Source organism: Nilaparvata lugens, unplaced genomic scaffold (genome assembly GCF_014356525.2).
Source record: "Nilaparvata lugens isolate BPH unplaced genomic scaffold, ASM1435652v1 scaffold4247, whole genome shotgun sequence".
In the NCBI taxonomy this organism is placed as follows: Eukaryota; Metazoa; Arthropoda; class Insecta; order Hemiptera; family Delphacidae; genus Nilaparvata; species Nilaparvata lugens.
In genome coordinates, this window is record NW_024090584.1 from 11,192 (window position 1) to 26,765 (window position 15,574).

Consider the following 15,574-nt stretch of genomic DNA (forward strand, 5'->3'; position numbering starts at 1 on the left):
TCTTGAATCTTGAATCGACTACTAGAAGAGCAACATGGCTATAATTGGCAAACACAGCACATTCTGGCATATCAGTTGCTGGAAATAGGAGATAATCGGTAGTGAACACAAGTAATCAAGTGAAGGGTATTATTAAATGAATAAGACGTTGATGTTGTCAATACCATATGTATATAATATCCACAATATCTCCTCACATACAATCAAATTATTGAAGGAATGTGTAGAATGCAACTTATACCTATAACTATGACAACCACATCTGATAGCCATTACCCTACATAATAAATATTCCTTCATTTTCTGTTATGTGTTATATCATTGATGAATAAAAATGAATGAAAATAACACGAATCTCACATATTCTTCCTCTTTGATGAATATTAGATATAGCCCAGGATTAGATAATGTTGTTGGCTGAAATCATCATCAGTTGGAGAGCATGCAGTGCTGCTGCACTTGGCGCTGGTTTGGCTGCTATCATTCTCCTGCTTAACTCTAGCCATCTGCAATATTGACATCACAACACAATGAGAAGACAATCGATTATTGTACACTTCATGAAAAAAAAAATATTGGTGAAGGAGCAGCAGCTACTGAATTTGACTGCTAACTTGAGTATATCACGATAATTCCAGTTCAATGACAGTAATTGTACTGGTTCTAATAATCATGAAATTTCAAGCTAAGGCCAGCCATTCACGTTAAGGTTGCCAAAGAGCTATAAATGTACAGATATTCGACTGTACTCTGCAGTACACCTGGACAGGCAAGAGATACTACTGTGCACTGGGTGAGTGAGGGGTAGTTGAAGTTGAAATAGCAGCCATCAAGTTCTGCTCTCTAGATCTAGAAAACTGATTGCTAGTTTGGCGGGTGTAAACAGAAAACAGACAAGAACGCTAGTCAAACTACTTACAACTTACTGATAACAATAAGTATGGACTTCTTCTGTATTATACACTTGTAGGTTCAACTTACACTACGCAACTCAGGTCGAGAAGAGACTCGATCTAGCGAGAGCATGTGTTTTCAAATGGTGACACTCAGATTAGTCGATTATAGTCTCCGCGATTTTTACCATTTGAAAAGACATGCTCTCGACTAGAGTCGAGTCTCTTGTCGACCTGATTCACGTAAGTGTGAGTTTTCCCCAGTGGGTTGGGGGAGCTTTGAGTCGAACATCGTAATCAAGAATGTGTTGAAAACCAGAACTCACCCCAGTACCCTGCTTGTCGTAGGAGGCGACCAAAAGGGACCCCAAGGCACTCCAGAAGTTGTCTTGCCTTCACACCCACGGATCTGCCCCATCAGGGCAGTTTCGGAGGGGCAAAAAAAAAACCCAGAGACCAGAGTTGGGTGAATCTCCAGGCACAAATGCGGGTCAAGAGGCTGAGTCGAGGACAAATCAGTCTGAAGAGACTGCCAATCATATCACATTGGATTGCGACAAGCAACCAGTGTGATAAATTAGATGTTGGTATAGGGAAAAACTCCAGGTTCTTGTAAAGGACACAGGCATTGGTTTGCCTAACTAACATACTACTTGGGAACTAAATAAGCTTCGGTTGACGTGTGGGGTTCTTTGAACCTTTGGATCCTCGAATCCGTCCCTTCAAAACAAAACCAATAAGTGTGAGTTGAGCCTTTATGTTATTGAAAATATTGCAATATGGGATTGATTGTGTTCCTTGAATTGATGGAAATAGAATTCTATCTATCTATTTCAAACAAGCTGGTCTTCCTGAGGGACTCCACAAAATTCAAGCCATTCGCTAATAATAATAACAAGCTGGTGACCTGTGCTCTGTAAGTGTCTGAAGCAGTTGACAAACTTAAATCATGACGTCTGAAATCTTGAAGAACTGAAAAAAGGCCTATAACCATACTGAGTAAATTAGGAATCTATATGCAAACTTTCAAGTACATCAGATCAGTAGTTGAGACGTGATGATACATCATTCACGTATTTCCTATCCCTACTTGTATGAGCCGATTCTTTCCATTATTATAGGCCTACTGAAGATTACTCTGGTTATTTGATATAGCTTTTTACAATTTTGGATTTTCATACTGTTTTTCTGCCGAATCTGGAAGAAAAGTTTTCATTCAGCAATAAGTTTTAATTATAATTTGATGAATAAATCTCAAACTAAACTGCATTATTTATTTATTCTAGCCAAGATAGAATACATGCCTGATTGGAAGTTGAACCATTGTGCGAGGATGACTCATCTTTGACGTTGCTAGTTGCAAATTCATCATCCTGCTTCTCGATCTTGATCTGTGAACATAAGATATTCTTGTGTAACTTGAAAACTAGACGAATTTCAAACTCAGCAAGTAATAGTGCTCACTATTGAAATATGGGTTGTAGTAGTTGATGTTTGTTTATTTCTGTTGTTAGAATAGCAATGAAAAGATTCAAGAATGTATCCTTTTGAGAATGGACCTTTTACTATTGTTCCCATTGATGTCTACTCTACCTTTTTTATAAGATCCGTGAAAGGCGATCAATAAAAATATTGCATAATAATTATAAAGAATATTGAGACTGAAATAATCTGAAACCACTAATTTCATTATATACTATCAACAGTAGAAAAGTTGAAAGAATATGGGATTCAACTTTATCATATAGCTGTAGTCAGTAAAGAGACAAAAAATCAACTTGAATCCTTCACAGTAGAATCTTGATGAAACACATTTTCTGTTTTAAGGTTATCTATTTCAGATACCCTGATAAAGTACTGTACTTGACAATTAATCAGGCAACACTCTGACGGTGCGAATTTTCAAAGCTTGAAATCCCCATAGATCGAATAATGGTGTTTTTAGCTGCTACATAACGGAGCTCTCAAGCAACAGTCCCCCATTTTACACTTTGCATAAGAGAGTACAGAGTACTGCACTGTAGATGAGTGGGAGTTGCTGGTCTCCTATCGGGCGCCTCCCCAGGTGGCGGATCAGGGAATGCCCTCTAGATATAGGGGGTACCGAGGAAATCAAATACCCGGGGTGGACCAAAACCAGCAAACTGCTGCCTTGCAGATTAGATTTCTTTATTTATATATGTTACAATATTTACTGGCTTATACACTAATTTACATTTAATGACGGTAATGCTAATTGTTCAACGAATTATACAAACTATAGATAATTATATTGATGAAACAAAATAGAGATTGACGATTCTGTAGAGGATATGAAATAATATCCTTCCCATCACACACGATCGGGTGGTCAGAGGACACAACGCAGACGGAGATCAGTGGATATTCAAAGGAAAGAAAATCCTGAAAGAATATTGACTGCTGCCTTGTAGTTTGGTATTGGCTTACCAAAGGCCAGGGAGGGACTATCTTTTCTACTCCATATAATTATAATTAGCTTTAAATTTGGAGGCCACTAATGTATTTGTGTGTAGCATGCTTACAGCTTATATGGGGAGAAAAGTAGGGTTTCCACTAGCTCAATTTGCTGTTGCAGGAACACAGAATTGGAAATGCCATCTATGTATTTAAGTATTGGATAATCCTACATTCCTAAAAAGCTAGTGACAGCTACTATTGCTCCTGTGTGCAGGCTCTTACCAGATTTTGTTTCTCATCTGCCCGCTTGGTCATGCATAAAAATATGAATTTTGATAAAAAACTTTATTTCCGAAAAATTATATGGAATAAGAAACAATAAATTGTATGAATTAATAAGCGTTAAGCGATACTGATTTTCAAGGTTATGCTGAGGAATCTTTTACTGGCACATAAAATAATGCGTTTAATGTGATCACACCCTTATATAGAAAAGATAACAATATGAATATGAATTCTGATAAAAACGATACTCCCTAATAATTATATGGAATAAAAAACAAAAAATTGTATGAATTTTATAAAAAGGCTCTACTGTTTTTTAAGGTTATGTTGTAGAAAATCTATTTCAAAAACTCACCTCTTTATCCATTTTTTTAAAAATAGGACAAAATAATATACCATAAGGGAACAATAAAATTTGAATATTCGTTTTCTAAGTTTAATTTATTGGAATGATTTAATGTATATTTACAGTTTCCCTTTGTTATTTTTTGATAAATCAATATCAAATAGACCATTGCGTCACAGAATAAGTACAGAATGGAAACTTGTAATAAATCGCCTATCTAACCAATGCTTTTTACATGACCCCAATACAAAACACGTCACGTGACCTTGGGAAGTTCCAATCCTGATCTTCTGATTGGCTCGTAGCAGTGAACGAGATCAATTGATCCGGATCATTAAAGTGATCCGAACCTACCGTCAATACTATTACCACGGAATAAGCATGAAGTAGTGTTTCTTTCCTCTGTGCTATTCCAATGCGGCGCTTCCTAACAAGATGGCGGATTTTAGCGTCAGGATACTAGCCAAGTTTCCGTACTGTATGTATACTGTTATTGCGTCGCTTACGTAACTACAATGCTAGAAGGGTGGGTAGAAACTGTTCGACTGGAGAGCTGGTTGTGATTGTGTTCATTGGAGGTTGCGGTAGATGTACGATCGGTACGATTTCGACCAAGGACACGAAAATGCGTTCGGTGGGAGCTTTTCAATTTACCTAAACATAGAAGTGGAATTTGGAATGTTTACCTGATAAGCAGAACTTGGAATGCTGACAACATGGCCAGCTTGATTTGTTTTGTAATTTCAAATTGAAGATATTTTTATTTTATAATGAAAAATTGTTCAAATCAATCATTGATGAGTCTATTTAGATTGAAAAAAAACATTCATTAGTAGATTAACTATTTATTCTTCTTTATTTTGAAATTTTTCAAACACTATTATCAAGTTGGCTTACCGGCAAATTCAAATTCAAGTTATCAACCGGCAAATTCAAATACTGTATGCTAACCATGAACTAAAGAAAACTAAATGATATAGGTAGGCTACCATCTATAATAATATTGAAAATAATATAGAAAAGGGATATTTGCTTATTTCAGCTTTGAATCTTAGTAGAATAACCAACATCATAAATGTGTCCAGGCTACTTGAGGAATTCTTGATCGAATTATCATAGACTACCCGTAATGAGAATTGTGTTGGCGGTCAACAAAGAATATAAGCAATTTTATTGAAAACATAAAGAATAGAGGATTTTACTTTTGTAAACATATCTGATAATCCTGTTAGTAATTCGTACCGTAGGCTTATAAATTAGTAGCATACGAGTACTGTAGATCTACTATAGAGTAGATGGCTTGGCTGTATGAGCAAGTTTAATGTTGCCAGTTATTTATCAACAATACAAGGGCCAGTCGAGCGTTTTTAGAGTCGGCAAAGCAGGAAGCTCTTCGATTGATAAAAGAAATGCTTAATATTGTTCTTGTAATAAATTGAATATGATCTGGCCCTCACGTAAAAGAATGAGAACTTTCTTGAAATAGTGTAAAATCTGACAAAGCATTTATTGTAATGGTTCCACTTGTTACTCGTTCCGCTACTACGTAGACTTCATGTCGTCATTTTCCGTCTGTGCTGTCTGGTGACGTCACAGTCACGGTTCTATGGCACTGCTATATCCAAGTTGGTTTCCTATATTATTCGTCGTGTTATTTGTCGTTTCAATTTTAATATTTGTACTATTCGATTTTTTGGAATTTATTTTGTCTTTAGGCATCTTACTTTCTAGATATTTGCTACTTTTTCACCAAACGTTTGTAAACGTTTTATGTACGTGGCTGACATTTCCGCTTTCCTTTTGTTGCTAGAGCGTCGGTCTGTCTTTTTGTTTTTCAATGGTTCCTAGTCGAGAGTGCACTTACGCTCCCGGTCTAAACTTTTCATCCAAATTCATCTAGTTTACAGAACGTTTTTAAAAGTGAATTATTCTTTCAAATTAATTCGTTTATTCTATTCTTCAATTGTGATTCAATTATTCATCGATTTCTTCACATATTTACGCTGATAAACGTTGTCAAGATCGCAACCTCGTGTGGGCATTTATCGCCATTCTTCTGACCTGCAGAACGTTTTTAAAAGTGAATTATTCTTTCAAATTAATTTGTTTATTCTATTCTTCAATTGTGTTTCAATTACTCATCGATTTCTTCACATATTTACGCTGATAAACTTTGTCAAGTTCACAACCTCGTGTGGGCGTCTATGGCCATTCTTCTAACAATTGGCTTCACCTCTTGAAACTCAAACTTTCAAGTTCATCATCTCTACCGTTTGGAAATCAATCTAAAAATTCCACAACTTGAAAGTCAGATTATTCGTTTGGAATTCTACATGCTCCTGCTCACATTTCCACTGGGGGATTTGCCTGCTGTGGTGGACGCTTCCATTCTTGTCATCGCATGGCCAGATCACATCGTCGCTTGCTGATGTCCTGTTCTTTTGGGTACTGCGGATTCCTCGCCTGTCTGCCTGGCTGCATCTCTTCTTCAAAATTTTATTCAGGTTACGTAAATCGTTCTATTCAATTTTCATTTACGCATGTATTACATAATTGTTCATAAAATGCTACAGCGTTTCGATAATGGACCACGCTCTCTATTTCTAAGTCAAACAGTTTTATGTGCATTTATACAATTTTTGTAGCTATCATTCAACTTTTTCGGCAATTAAAAACATTTAATTGTCCATACATTTGGTAATCGAGCCTACTTTCATGAATTCAATACATTACAGTGCATGTCTCATTGAGAGCACTGTCCTACATAATGTCAAGGTTATAATATGTACTTCATTCAATTTTGATAGCTACCCTTGGCTTTACAAGCGTATTAATATCGACCAAGATATTTAATTTTGTTGATAGCTACCCTTGGCTTTACAAGCATATTAATATCGACCAAGATATTTAATTTTTAATAGCTACCCTTAGCTCTTAAGTGTCAATTTAAGGCCACTGACGCCTATTAATCGTTCTATTGATGTCTATCTTGACATTCAATTGATTGAAGGCCTATGTCGCCTGTATTTAACTTGGACAATCTTTACATTGTATTTAATAGCTACCCTTAGCTCTTAAGTGTCAATTTAAGGCCACTGACGCCTATTAATCGTTCTATTGATGTCTATCTTGACATTCAATTCATTGAAGGCCTATGTCACCTGTATTTAACTTGGACAATCTTTATTCATCAATAGACTAATTATTATTATTTGTTATTGGTTACCGTACTGAGTCATAGCCACCTCTAATACATGTATTAGAGATGGCTATGACTGAGTTCATAGATATACGTAATAGCCTTTCTATTCTCCTGTGACAGCAAACCATCAATTTAATATAATAATAATATGCTTACTTATTGGAATTAATGTAATGTATCATGATGGAATTGAAGATTATACATTGTATATGAATGAAGAAAAAATAAATTTGAGATTTTGCAAAAAAAAAATAAAATTAGAAATACAGGCCTAGGCATACCCAAAGTGACTAAAAATAACTACATTGCCTATTCTGTGGAAAATACAGTATTTTTTAAAATGATTTCAAAGTATTATAGCTATTATTTGTTTCAGATTAGAATTATTATAAATTATTATTATTATAATTATTTAAAACAATGTTTGTATAGCTTCTATCAAAACAGTGACACTTAATTTTCCATTACCGTACCTACCTTTTTTTATTCCATTACAAATTTATTTTTTTGTACCTGCGCATTTGTCTCAGTAGCCCGAATGAATTGTTGACATGTTCAAACTTTTGAAGCTAATGGAATTCTACCAGCCAGCTATAATACTGTTAATAGTTGTTACTATTTCGCTCGCAGCCAATGGAATAGCCAGGTGCGACATAGGGTAGTTAAAAATGAAGAGTATACTCAAGTACAACAATATAATTTTATGGATGAGGATAATAAATGCTGAAGCTGCTGCATTTACACCAAAGTTGTCAAATAGTTTTCTATATAAAGTTACTGTTCTTTTGCAGAGCAACAGAATAGAGAACTTGTTGACAAAGAATTGGTCTAATAGCGATTGTATAGGTAGTCTGCGTGGACTTGTAGAAGTAGAAGACTTTGTTCACAACTTTTTCAGTGTTTCTCATACTGGTTGGGAAACGAAACTTTTTGTTTAGAATAAGGATATCCAGAAACCGCCTCAATTTGTTGAGAACTCAGTTAGTTGACAACTCTGGTGTGAATGTGGCCTAACTTTAACAGCAAATTAAACATCTCAATTATTGAGTAATTCTTGTTTATTGCAGAAAAGCTACCGTACATAACCGACATGAATTTTGCATTTAGTAATGAGGCATCTGATCATAACTAGTTTATTGAAAACCAAATTAATAGTAGAAAAAGTTATAACAGCTTATTTCGATTCAGTAAAGAATGATCATCATGCTATCATGCCTCTTTATGCATAGCTAACCATGATATTAGTTTTTTTTGCAATAATTTACATCAAAAAACATTGAAAATTTACATCTTTGACAACCTCGGCAATATATTGATTTCTTGTGTATTATACAATTAGTAAAATATTGAAAAATTATACTATGAGGGAAGCTTTTTAATTAATGTGATATCAAAATTAACTAGATGATATACAGTGCAGTCAAGGAAAGGTTATAGAGGGAAAAGTTTGGAAGACAATTTTTGACCCCGCAGTTCTGTTTAGGGTAGTAAGGGGGTAAACATATCAAAATTCCCCCAACCCCTTGTGCTAAGGGGGTGGGGGTGGTTCAAAGGTAACATTTTTTGGTTTCTCACATATAACTCGAAAACTATGCATCTGATGTGTTTGGTATGAGGGACTTCAAGTGGACTATATACTAAGTTGAATGAAATGTATGTTACATAATAAATATAATTTATAGATGGCTGATGTTGTTCATGTTGTTTGTCAATACCTTTACCCAAACTCACATAAAACTTATGAGTAAAACTACTAAATACCTGGTAGCAAGGTAGACGCCAAGAAATTGTAAGACAATGTAACAATAACAAATGATTGCATTTATTGATATAAGTGGCACTTTACAAATGGCCTTAAAAGTTATGATGACTGCACTAAGTAGGAAAAAGGACGTTTGATGAAAATCAAAAATAACAAATAGTAAATTTGAATAAGCAGTAAAAAAGGAATTGTCAATTGATTCAAGTTGGTTACAACAATACAAAGTATTCATATAATAGTTGTGTGATGTAACAAATGATCAAGAATGATAGTGCAATGTAGCAACATTTTCAATATTGCAACTAGTGTCAACTCAGCGGTTCCAAACCTTCAACAGAGGGGATAAAGATGTGCACTTTTGCTATGTTAATCTACTAACTAGTCAAAATTAAGCTGCAACGTCAAAAATTGTGTCACAGACACCCGCTTCAAATTTCATTGCCAAATGAATAATTGTTGCAGCATTGGAAATTCCATCCCCTACATTAAAGTTGCTATAACAATGAAACACAAACTTTGAATAGTGAAATAATACACCATTTCAAAGAGAATTTAATGCTCTACAAACCTACGATAAGCATTGATTTTTACGATGCATTGTTGGAGAGTTATAAGCCCTGAAAGAGGCTCTATGAGCTCATAATCTGCATTGATTTTTCCCATCAATTTTTAAAAAGTTATAAGAGTAGAAATAGAAAAAAATTGGAGGGGAACGTGTTTTTTTCAAAAATGTCACACATTTAAGAGCGGATATCTCGAAAACTAGAAAAGTTGTGAGATGAATATTGTAGGAAATTATATAAGCTTTACTTTTGTATGTAACAGTTATGTCCGTAAGATACATAGTTTTCGAGTTATATGCGAGAAACCAAAAAATGGTACCTTTGAACCACCCCACCCCCTTAGCACAAGGGGTAGGGGTGGGGATATTTTTACCTCCTTAATACCCAAAACAAAATTGCGGGGTCAAATATAGTCTTCCAAACTTTTCTCACTATACCCTCTTTTGAGCATTCATTGCCTGGACTATATAATAATAAAGTTATGATGTTGGATGCTTTGTTGCTATTGTTAGATGCAGAATGGAAACTGGGTAACACACACGATGGCTTTTGATGTTCACACTTTCTATCCGTCCATCTACACTGTGTAATATGTTTTGGTGTCTGAAAGAGAAAAAAACAAACGAATTATTGATTGATCGAATGATAAAAAATGAGTTGATGAAATTTGAAAATAACATTTAAAATGTTCAAGTTGTAGCGATAGGTAGGAGTGGTAGAATAAATATGTTGTAAAATACTTCTACTTACAGTTCACTAAGCATAAGACCCAATTCACACCAAAGTGGCGTAGAGTCGTAGAGGACTCTCACACCTCTACAAATATAGAAATATGGTCCAATGCAAACAGAATGGACTTGGTGATAAATCTCTTCTGTTTGTATTGGACTATATGATAGGCGTTTTGCGCTAAGACTGATTTGCTTGAACAAAGCGAGGTACGAACATGGTGTAGTGAGTAGACGGGGAGATTTCCAGGGTAGTCAGTGCTGATTTTTGAGGGTAGTAATGTAAGTCGGGAATATTCCCATTGGGAAGAAACTTATGATTGGGTAATATTTCTCTGCCCAAGAAACCATGGGAATAAATTGCATTAAAATAGTTTATATTATTTATCAATTTCAATCACATTTGACAATCATAATAAATAAATCATCCATTCAAAAAAGCAGTGTAAATAGCTCACAAGTTACATCAATTTTTTATATAATTTGGCTAGACTTTACGTTCAGTGAACCAGTGATCACCTATATCGATGAATTAAGTTGGGTTAGTTAGATAGTATTAATTAAATACTATCGATTTTACTGATTCAATTAAAGCAAAGCGTCCCCTTCTTTATCCTTTATCATAATAAGTATATCATGAAAATGATAGGGAGAGGAAAAATAAGGTAACCCTGTGCTGTTCCTCTCCCAAATTTGGATAAAGTTACACATAGTCCGAAATATGTCAAGTCTTGTAGTTCTTCACTTCACAAAATTTTCAGCCCTAAAATATTTTCAAATTTAGATGCTTCAAAACCAAGCCTTCGTAGAACGAATATTACACATTATTATCACAAAAAATGAAATATTCACATACTACAGTAATGAAATTTTGAAGGAGCGAACATTCTAGTATGTACTTTATTATTTTATTTTTGGGTTTAAATTATTGTGAGCTTCTTTTCAAGTAATAGATGATTTATTATAAATTTCTTGAGCAATAAAAGACGAGAGAAGTAAACCCAAAATTCAACTTCTTGAGCAATTCAAGACGAAGTAAACCCAATATTTTGATGACTAAGCTTACTTGACTGTTAGGAATATGAGTATAACAGATTTAATTTACAAGACATAAAATGGGAGTAGCATCATAATAGTGGTACCGTATACAATAATCAAGGATGTGCACCACGCTTTTTGATTCTTATTACTGGCAAATTATCAAAGTATTACGAATTGTATACTATCAATTTATTTAGATTTGACTAATTTCAAGAAAAAACTTTTATCATTTTTACTTTTTGATATATTGGGCGCTTTGAAAGCGCCAAAAGTTCAAATCTTGGGGCAGATCCATTACATCATAAATGATAGCAAATAAATTCATACTTTGAGGATGGATCTTTCCCAATATTTGAACGTTATGTGCTTTTAAAGCGCCTAATATGAAAACGAAAACAAGATTAAAATATTTTTTCCTTGGAAATATGATCTATTCAAGTATCTTGATAGAATTCAAATCAAAATACCTTCGAAATGGATCCAATAATAAGTTTCCAAAAGCGTGGCGCGGAGCCTTAAATTATTAGAAAATGAATGCTTATTCCTCCACACACTCATCAAGAAGTGATAAATATTAATTTATTTTTAAATTATTTTTCAATTTGACTTGTTTATATGATTATCAATAAGTTTAGTTGAAAAAGGCGTTTTCTTAGTTATCATACAAAATAATCATAAACTCCCGGACATTTATGAATTTTGGGAATCAACTCCCTGGGAATAAATGTTTCTGATCTTGAATTTCAGGGAATTTTGCATCATAAGTTGAGAGATGTTTGATTTGAAATTGAGTTCTTAGTCAATTACCAACTCAATTTAAAATCATACACCCTCTTGAACATAATCACTGACAAAACAATTTATAGGTTTAATGGTCGAGTTAGATTTAATAAGTGGTGTCCAAGATTCAATAGTCCATTATATTTAATAAATGGCCTAGAAACTGGGCATACAAGTAATATAATCTGACAGTTTCAAATTGGCAGGCAAGTGAAACAAGTTTGAATGTTCTTGTTTGGGGATGAGACTCGTTTAATGGATTCTAGATAATTGCGAATAATAATTATTGTTCATCTCTAAGACCAATGATCAAGTAACGCATTACTCACCGTCGAATGATTTTGTGTCTTCATGAACAGGCCTCTCTACACTGACATGGGGGTAGATTACAGACTGCATGTTTTCTAAAAAATAAGAAAGTGTTGGATATGAATGGGAAGAAAGAAAACTAAAATTGTAAACAAGTTAAGAGTTTAAGCTAGGGACTTGCTCCATTCAGGATGGATTAGAACCTTATGCCACAAACCTCCTGCAATCATTTTTTTTCCTGAGGAATAAAACATAATTAATTATTTCAAACAAGAATGGAAAGTTAATATTACATCAGATATCCTTTATAGAAGACAGTAGACAGAGAATCGGAAACTCTGTTCTTCTATCTCTCTCTCCACTGTTATTATAACGGTAATAAAAGCATATTATATTATAATATAGTAATATTTGTAAAGTGTCTATATGTAGACAAGTATGCACAATTGAAGTGCATTAAAAACTTGTGAGTCTATAAAGATCTAGATAGATAACAATAATTTTTACAGACGCCATTTAGTAAAAATTCTAACACAAAATAAATTTTTAATGTCAAATGCATTATAAGAATATTTACATGCAATTTAAAATGCATTATAAGAATATTTACATGCAATTTAAAATGCATTATAAGAATATGCAATTTACAGGGCTACGGCATATCTTCCAGTATCAATGATTGTTGGTTTTACAAAAAGTTAGGCTACTGGTTACGGGAATGAATAATTATTGATAATCCTGAAAAGCTAACTATATCATAACATAATATAAAGGCAAAAAATTCATTATTTTTTGAATAATAAATTGGACCTGTTTATTTTGAAAAGTTTGATTTTCAATCAAATTTGTTTGTCTTACCTGGAACCTGGTACAGTACAGTGAAGAATAACATCAATCTTCATCATTATTTTATGTTATCATACAGCTATATAGTCTAGCTCAAATCGATTTTGAAAAATAATTTTATTTTGAAACTTTGGCTGTCCCTCATTGTCGAATCTAACTGCCGTTGTGACTCTTTTATCTACGGCAAGAACATTTCTCAATGGTCTTCCCAGAGATAAGCGAGAAGAATATTTTTTGAGGTAAGTGAGAGATATTTCTCGCGTGAATGACAGAAGGTCCAAGCGATTATCTTTGTACACGTTAGTCAAGCGGTAGAGGAGCCAGGCATTATTCACTGAAGCATTTATTGGAAACATCAATAGCTGCCAATACCATTTTTTCCCACGAATACCAATTCTCAGTTTCGATACATTTTCATCAAGCCTATCCACACCTCCCATATATTGATTGTATAGAACGACACAAGATGGTTGGTCAACCATGATATGCTTTTTTTCTGCTGCACTCCAACGCCGAGCTCTACCAATGGGGTTCACTCCATATGCTGTTGAAGCAACAGTCACTACATTATTGTCGTTGTATCTTACCAGAGTCACATTGCTATTTTTTTCAGAGACTTGCTCATAAGACCCTCTGGGTAATTTCTGAATTTTTTTCACATCAGGAAGTGGAGCCTTCTCGATTCTGTTTGCACGAATTGTCCCTGTTCCTGTGTGACCCATCTCTTTCAATTTTTTGAAGTAGAGCAACTGAGCTGAAGAAATTGTCGAAGTAAAAGTTGTAGCCATCATTTCTTGGAGGGAGAACATTGCATAGGTTCACTACAGATGATGCCCCAACTCCCAACTCCTAACTCTGGATAATTATTCCCAGACTTGGAGCCTTCATAGAGATTGGCTTGTACTAGGTACCCTAACCTTGTACACATACTCCATGCCTTGTACCCAAATCGTATAGGTTTTCCATGAATATGCTGTTTGGCACTGTGTCGACCATAATAAGGAATCATAGTTTCATCAATACTCAAATGAGCTTCACCATCAAAGAATCTACACCAACGCTCATTCAGTTTTTTCCAAAGTGGTGCCACTTTTGCAAACTTTGTATCTTTGTCCAAATTATTGTTATCACAGACATGCAGACACCTCATGATAGACAAAAATTTATTCCTTGGCATAGCTTCAGCAATTCCCTTATTCCAAACATCATCTTTCATCTCCCAATACATTTTAACACGAGGTACTTCACAATACCCAGATGTCAATAGAATACCAATGAAACATCTGATATCGGCAGCAGTGTAGTTGGAAGGAAGCCCTTTCTCAGCAGCATACATGTTAGTCTGGTTACAAATGAGTTGAATGATTTCATCGTCATAAAATAGCTCAAAAAGCCCAACAGGATCTTTTCCATAGTTCATCAGCCAATCTGGGATTTCCCACTCTTTTTCGTGAATTGGTTTGATGTCTTTTCTCTCCCATTCCATTTCATTCCGATTCTGCTTCTTATTCTTCTTAGGTTGCTTACTAGAGCTGGCTTTTTCAACTCTTGGTTCAGGTGGAGTAACATTCTCATGATTTGGTATTTCACAAGTTCCATCCAGCTTCCTCCTTTTTTTCTTTTTCTGACTATGATGCTCAATAGTTTCATCAACAGTTGTAGGTGGATGTTCAACACTTTCATCAACAATTATTGTAGATTGACTGTTGTTATCTGCTGACTGATGTATAGTGTTGTCTCCAAAGTCTTCAGTTGAAATGGTTTCTGAGGTTATACCACCATCATTGAAAACTTCCAGTTGCCCCTCAGTCTCTGCTAGAAGTTGATTTCTTGACAGATGATTGATGTCTGCATCGTCTTCCTCTCCACTGTCTTCATCTGAATCAGCATTGTTCAGAGGAGGTGATATGTAGATGTTGGCTCCAAACACACAACTCTCTGATTCGATAATATTCATTATGTCATCCAGAGTGTAGAATCTGTAGGGGAAAAAATAATTGTGATAAATAAACTAGTGAAAAACAAGAAATAAATGAAAATAAGATAACTGAAAAATTTCATAATATAATATGCTTGAGAGAATATGATGTATAGATGGAATTTGCATTGATTATCTGAATAAATATTATTGATTTATAAAAAATATTACATGAATACTCAAGTGAAAAAGTTGCATTATTATTGAACATAATACTGTTGATGATTTTTCTTTCATGAACTGTGTCGAAGAACTGCTGAGTAATAATAATCAAAGTGATCAGAAATGATTTTTGTAGATGCAATTAGTAGAAAGCATCATGTAGTCAATGGAGACCGCTGTTCCATTATTGGAACAATGCATCTTTGTAGGTTATGGAACTTCATGTAGTCAATGGAGACCGCTGTTCCATTATTGGAACAG

At 34.4% G+C, this 15,574-nt stretch overlaps 1 protein-coding gene and 1 long non-coding RNA gene across 2 annotated transcripts; both read right to left on the reverse strand.

The window, feature by feature from the left end:
* Positions 1 to 8,944: 8,944 nt before the first annotated feature.
* On the reverse strand, positions 8,945 to 13,302 carry LOC120355689. The gene is made up of 3 exons (XR_005573745.1): positions 13,186 to 13,302; positions 12,348 to 12,422; positions 8,945 to 10,072 (listed from the first exon to the last, which is right to left on the reverse strand). It is a non-coding gene; the product is annotated as an uncharacterized LOC120355689 (long non-coding RNA).
* A 12-nt stretch (positions 13,303 to 13,314) lies between these two features.
* LOC111052440 (piggyBac transposable element-derived protein 3-like) lies at positions 13,315 to 15,152 on the reverse strand (the record flags this gene model as incomplete). Its single annotated transcript, XM_039444315.1, is given in 1 exon segment — positions 13,315 to 15,152. A coding segment is annotated over 1 exon segment (1,192 nt), but the record flags the coding sequence as incomplete, so codon positions are not given.
* Positions 15,153 to 15,574: the final 422 nt, after the last annotated feature.